Source organism: Diplodia corticola, assembly GCF_001883845.1.
Source record: "Diplodia corticola strain CBS 112549 chromosome Unknown scaffold11, whole genome shotgun sequence".
Lineage (NCBI taxonomy): Eukaryota > Fungi > Ascomycota > Dothideomycetes > Botryosphaeriales > Botryosphaeriaceae > Diplodia > Diplodia corticola.
The window spans coordinates 585,552-591,978 of record NW_017971490.1 but is presented as its reverse complement, the minus strand read 5'-3'; the positions used below and the strand labels follow the sequence as shown (position 1 = coordinate 591,978).

General features: G+C 59.7%; 1 protein-coding gene across 1 annotated transcript; it reads right to left on the bottom strand.

The window, feature by feature from the left end:
• Nucleotides 1-406: 406 nt before the first annotated feature.
• BKCO1_11000184 (glutamine-dependent nad(+) synthetase protein) lies at nt 407-1,914 on the bottom strand (the record flags this gene model as incomplete). The annotated part of the gene is made up of 3 exons (XM_020270371.1): nt 407-448; nt 505-1,475; nt 1,554-1,914. The coding sequence occupies 3 exons, from the start codon at nt 1,912-1,914 to the stop codon at nt 407-409; spliced, it is 1,374 nt and encodes a 457-aa protein (XP_020132811.1).
• Nucleotides 1,915-6,427: the final 4,513 nt, after the last annotated feature.

Below are 6,427 nucleotides of genomic sequence, written 5' to 3'. Positions count from 1 at the left end.
GGGGGGGGGAAGAGAATGACGACGATGCAGAAGGGCGTGCTTACAATACCATCGCACCCAGGGGCTGTTGGTCTGGTCGCTCTGGAGGAAGTCGAGATACCCGCCCGATCGGCCCCATGTGCTGGTCTGGCAATCGCACGTTCTGTACGAGCCGAATGTTTGGGCCAGTACGATGTAGAGGAGCCAGGTGAAGTTCATGAACTCCAGCGGTCGGAAGAAGCAATTCTCGGTCCATTGCTGGAAAGTCCAATCACGAAAATCCTCAGATCGGCCGTTTAGAAATGACCTGATGGATGCTTGGGGCCGAAGAGTGAGCGGAAGGGCGTCAATAAAGTGAGAGAATGACCTGGCAAGTAAGTTTTTCGTTACGTTGGCGAAACGATCAAGCATATCGCGTGCTCTCTCTTCAATCAGGATCACTGTGTGCTGCTGATTGATATGCGTGATGCTTCGCCTCACCCAATGTGGCTTCTCTGGCCGAACTGGAGATGCAAACCACCATACCAAAAGCTCGAATACCAGCAATGCGAAAGAAGTGACGCAGAAAATGACATATCCGCCACTTCTGCAACCGAGACCAACCGTCGGAGTGTAGTAGGACAGTATGAAGGCGCCCAGGCATGTGCCTCCAACGATCAGTACAGCACTGCAGATTTGCCACATTTCACGGAAGTCGAACCAGAGCAAGCCTTCATCTACGGCGCCGAGCACGAGATGCGTACGTGCTTCGGCTTCATTAGCAAGCCATCCGCGTCCGTGGGCGGTGACGTAGCTCCTCTCGATATCAGAGAGGATGGGATGAGCTGCGCCATAGTGCCAACGGACTCGGCCCTGGCCGGCAAAATGGACGAAGAAGTCTTGCATGTACTCGCTCTGACGGCTGATGTTTCTGACCCACGCCTCCATGCGCTGGCGGTCGTGCTCTGGCTGGCCCTCGAACGTGTCGATGAAAGCTTCTCTGATCTCATCGTCTTGCAGGGACCTGCACACCGTGTCGACGAGCTTGTTCAGCTTTCTCCGCACGTCTTCTGCCGCCACGGGATTGCGGTCGACGATGCTGCAGAGAATGAGCACGGGAAGCCAGGCAAGGAGGAGGCCGAGAGCCAGATCATGGGCGGTTGCATTTTGGCCCAACTGCCCGAAGGACGACTGGATCGAGATGGCAAGGGAAAATAGGAACCATCCGGTGGACACAAACACGGGTACGACGCCGCGCCTGCGAGCCGCGCGGAACCTGCGGGCGAGATTCCGGCGGACTTCGTTGAGGCTGTTTTCCTTGCCATCATTGCCACGTAGTTGAATATCCTTACTGAAAAGGACTATGCGCAGCAGACCCTCGGCCTCCTTGTTCAAAGCCTCACTGCGCCTCATGGTGTACTGATTCATGGTGGTTAGGATGTAAAACGAGTCGCGGATGCTGGCGAAATGGCTGTCCTGATTGGCGATATCGTCGTCGCAACGCGTGGCCATGTCGACTGTTGGCGCCCACGTCAGTTTGAGCTGCACGAGCCGCGTATTCGGGTACACGGCTATGCCAGAAGCGTGTAACATACCCATAAGCGCGCACTTGGCGGAGACCTTGATGTTCCACAGGATGTAAGCTAGGCCCGCCATTGGTGAGCCAACCCATCTTGCGATGGCTAGTAGGGTGCGCCAAAAGGCATTGCTCTCGAACGGAGCTTGTAGCAGGACACCGACAACGGGCAAGATCCACGTGGTGATGGTACTCGACGCGAGGCTCCAGGGATAGTAGTCGCTGCCGGTTCCGCAGAGAGCGCGACAGCCCTCGGTGCTGATTTGGCTGCGGTTGCTCGGCCTGATACCAATGACTTTGCCATGCCAGCCATAGAGTGCTTGGGCCGTTGTGTTGTTCATGTAATCCTTGCCGCATTGCTCAAAGTCAGGTTGCGGCATGTTGTCGTAGACGATAGGATGGCATGAGTTCGTTGGCGCAGGGTCACGGAGGGAAACAGCACTTGCAAAAAAGAGCAGAGGTGAAGGGCATTCAACGAGGCTCAAGTTCGGCATCCAAAGGGAAGTCGCTCGCCGTCACTCACAAATAGCAAGAGCGGCCGCCCTGGGGCCTCCAGCGTGTGCTATCATGGATGCCCGTAGCCATGCGGCTGAGAAGAGTCATCTTTTGGCGCAGGGCCAGATCTCTTCGACGGCGCCGTCGAGCCCCTCTAGGCAGTTGCAAAAACGGGAGGCGTCGGCCGTGCTCGTGACTGGTGGAGGCGTGGAGGAGCGTGACCTCGAGCAAGCCACTGCGGTACGAATGGCCCCCAGTTTTTGCTGTAAACGTGCCGTCGTCCGTATCAGCTGGAGTGCAGGCGTAGCTGTCCGATAAGACATGCCGGTAGCCCAAAGTGGCAACATAGCCAAGGCCAAGACTGTCCGTGGCGAGGCGGCTGTGTGAGGCTGTCGCCATTATTCGGCGACAAAACGTCAATTATGTATCGCCCGGGTCTCGTTAGCCGCCAGCAGATCGGCGGCGACATGAGCCGACGTCGCATCGTAGGCGCCGGACTGTCAGGCTTGGGGGATTCGGTAATAATGATGGTTGCATCCTTCGCGGTTGGTGGTGGCAGAGCAGAGCAGGCAAGAGGCGAATATGCGTCAGCGTCCGCCTCCGCCTTCACTGCTCCGGTCTTGAAGGTGACGTCGTGGGCGGTGGCACAGTGGCTCTGAAGCTGCCCCAGCCCGATATGCCTAACCCCGGCAAAAATGAACCGCCGGGAGCCGGCCACACCCGACCCGACCGATGCCCAAAATCACCCACTGCTCACATCAGTCGCCACGCAGCAGATAGGTATCCGGACACCAGGACAGCAAAAGAACAACAAAAAGATGATGATGAGGACGAGACTCGAACTCGCGCGGGTTGCCCCACCAGGAAACTTGTTAAGCTAACACCTTAACCTGGCGCCATAACCAACTCGGCCACCTCACCAAGGCTTGGCAATCTTGGCAATCTTGAAGTGAACTGAAGATTCACTGCACGATGAAGTTCTGTTGCAGCTGTTTCTATTATGAACTGCACATTGTTGTTTGTTGGCTAGCAGTCGAATTGCTCTTTTGCCTCGAGCCTGTCAACGCCTGCTGTGGTAAATCAGATGAGCATGACTGTCTGACAGCCGCTCTTCGAGGCCTTCGAAGGGCTAGACGTCTGCACGGGAAGGGGGAGAAGATGATGCGTACAGATGATCGAACGCCTTCGCATTAGCGGCCATGCAGTGTGCCTAAACATGCGCATTTATAGCGACAAGCACCGATCGCACGATGCATTGGTTAGTCTGCCCTCCTAATGCCTGCGCTGCGGTAGGCAAAACAGCAAGCCTGGCAGCAGGGAGCGGTAACCAAAAATCTCCGAGGCCCGTCAACGCCATCGACATCCAGGTGATCCTCTTACAGGCTCATGCCGGCCGTCAAGATCTTGGGAAAGGATGCTGGGTACCTACGTGAAGAGGCTGTTCGGGGCTCGACTCTGGGGGCGGGCGTACCGCGTCATGCAAGATTTGCGGACCTAGTGTCACCGCAGTAGCTTGATACCACAACATACGGCAACCCCGCTCCTGCGGGGTTAGAAGTGCAGCGAAGTCGGCCGACAAAGCTTGGTGTCTGGACAAGAAAGGGGCGTTGGCTGGGCCGGTCGATACAACATTGCCCTTGCAAGGTCCTAGTCCGAAGGAGCATGGCGCCACAGGCTGCATGTTGATGGAGCGTTCGGACATGATGACAACAACGACTTCATCCCACGTTGTTGTTCATACGTGGTGGGGAACGACGGAAGAGCCGAGGCAAGAAGCCGAAACTTTACCTTGGGCGCCGTGGACGACTCTGAGGGCTTGCACGACGCAGCGTCGAGACGCGCGAAGATGGAAACGGATAGTCCTGACTCGAGCTTTTACCGGCGGTTCCACGACCATACACGGCAGGAAGCTATCTTGCGTTAGTCTCTTCGTGATGCCATGCCTTGGTGTTGAAGGCTGTGCTGCCATGCGGCCCCATCGGAAGCAAAGGATCGGCTGGCTCCCTGACGGCTGAGCATTGCACAACAGGCTGACGATTTGGCATTGCTTATTGTCAGGCCCTGTTGCTCATCGATAATAATGCAGAGCGGAGCACGTTCACGCCCCTGCAGGCGTCGTTTATCTGTGATGAAATGGTTGATTCAGGTTGATTCGGGTGGTGGGCGGAGCGGGACGTCCAGAACCGCATGGAGCGCGGCCGGGTTGGGTTGGAACAGTGGCGCTGGACTGCCACGGAACGACCAGGGCTGCGGCCTCGGACAACCGCCGTCCGCCAGAAGAATTGTTGGAGCGTCAGGGCAGCTCCGACCACGCCCGAGCAGGACGCGAAGCTGAAGCTGACGGTGACGCAAGGTACGGTGCTGCTGACGAGCCGGTAGCCGAACGCATAAGCCGGCCTGAGCATCAGGAATGCGTGTTGTTTGACAAAGTACCGTGACACCGGCACTGGATGACGTCGGTACCAGCTGGCCAGCAACACCTGGGCAGTGACAGTGACCTCAGCGGACGAGACTCGGCAGGGCACCACGGAACGTTCCCCACGCTGGTGGTTCGGCGCGGGACATCCTTGCAGCGCGTGCGGAGTGCAGTCGCGCGCGCGGATAAGGCCGCCCGGCGTGCAGTGATCACGGCTGCCATATCGCAGCACGAGGCAACGCGCGGGTTGAAACGCAGATGAGGCGGGCGGAGATGGTACCGCCCGCGCCGTCACCGTCACGAAGCGGCTGCTGCGCTTGCAGCGACTCTAGCAAAAGCCCGGCCGGTGCATGCGGACAAGCGGACAAGCGGCTGGTGCAGGCGAATGAGGAGGCGGCAAGCACAGGACGAGTCGGACTACACCCGCAACGGGCAGGGTGGTTCGGCCGTGGCAGATGACCTTGCGAGACGTGGGTGCAGCGGCAGCCTCCAAGTTTCCAGCACGAGAGGCAGCAGGGCGAGAAGAGCGGTGAGATAGGGGAAGGAGGAGCGCGGAACTGCCCAGCGAGGCGCGGCAGGACTGTGGTAGGGGCGTGCGTGAGAAATTGCTCGCAGCCGAAACGGTCGCGCGCTGCCGCTGGTGAAGCAGCAGCGACGGCAACCACGGCTCGACGAGCCCACCGAGCCCATGCCGCAGGCAATTGCTCGCAGCGCCCGGCCGCGGCGTGCCGCGCAAATGTGTTGAGGACGTGCGACAGCTCGTACGCCCGCGCGGTGAGGGGAGAGCCGCCATCATGGGCTGCAAGGCATCCCATTCCAGCGAGGGGGAAAAGCGCGCAGGACGGTAACAGCAAGCCGAGCCTGTCAGATGCGGGCAGCAAGAGTGGGTGGCGGCGCCGGGAGCAGGCAGGCAGGCAGGCAGGCACAGGCAGGCAGGCCGCACGGCAGCCGATCAGGGTCTGCTCGCTCAGCTCACAGCTCACGCACACAGCTGGTTGGCGCGTGGAGAGCAGGTTTTGCAGCAGGAGGGAGGAGCAGGCGCGTTGCGGTGGCCATCCACGTTGCGGGCGCTGACGGAATGCCCCAAGCAGTAGGGCTGAGGCGGTGACGGTCAGCAAAGCAGATCTAAGCCGATGCCACCGTGGCTCCGTGCTGTGCTGTTGCATGCAGGCATGCAGGCATGCAGGCGAGGCGCTGCCCTACCGCGCCCACGGCCATCGCGGCGGCGGACCCACCCGCCCAACAGCTCATTTAGCACTGGCCCGCCGCCCGTCGTCTTTTCGCGCGCCCACCGTGGAAAATTGCCGGCAAAACCAGGCGCAATTCCCGCAGCGAAAAGCTAGCAGCCCACAGCCCACAGCGCCTTCTTGAGAGCGAGGCCTGCCCACACACGCCGCCCTCTCCTCCTCACGCTCTCTCCGCACCACCGCACCCGTCCGCCCGCGCGCGCCTGTCCGCGCCGCCGCTCCCTGCGTGCGCGCCCCTCACCAGCGAGGCCGTGTCCGAGTCTCACCCGCGCGAAATTGGGAAATTAGGAGCAGCAATTTCTTGGCTGTCGTCGGATCCGGCCCTTTTGACGCGCCCAGCGACCCAGCCTGCGCATCGCCACAACTCTGCTGCGCAACTTGCTCCAAACGTCGCAAGGTACGAGCAAGCATGCTCCCCGCCTGCATCTAATGCTCACCCGTCAGCCTGCAGGGCCGTTGTCCTTCCGCTTCCTGATCTTTGAAACCCGCCGTCAAACTCCCACCATGTTGGTTTTGATATTATAGCCCTGCGGTCCTTAGGGACAACTACAACAGCGACAGCAGCCCCGGACTACCATCCGCCACACACTCGCCCACGCCTCCCCGCCGGCCACAGGCCCTGGACGTGCGGACCCTCTTCCTTCGACCCTCGAGACCTGTATAATTCTCCATAGCGGCTTCATCAGCCCCCCAGCATAACTAAATCACCCGCCGTTCCCTGATTGCCTCCCAACC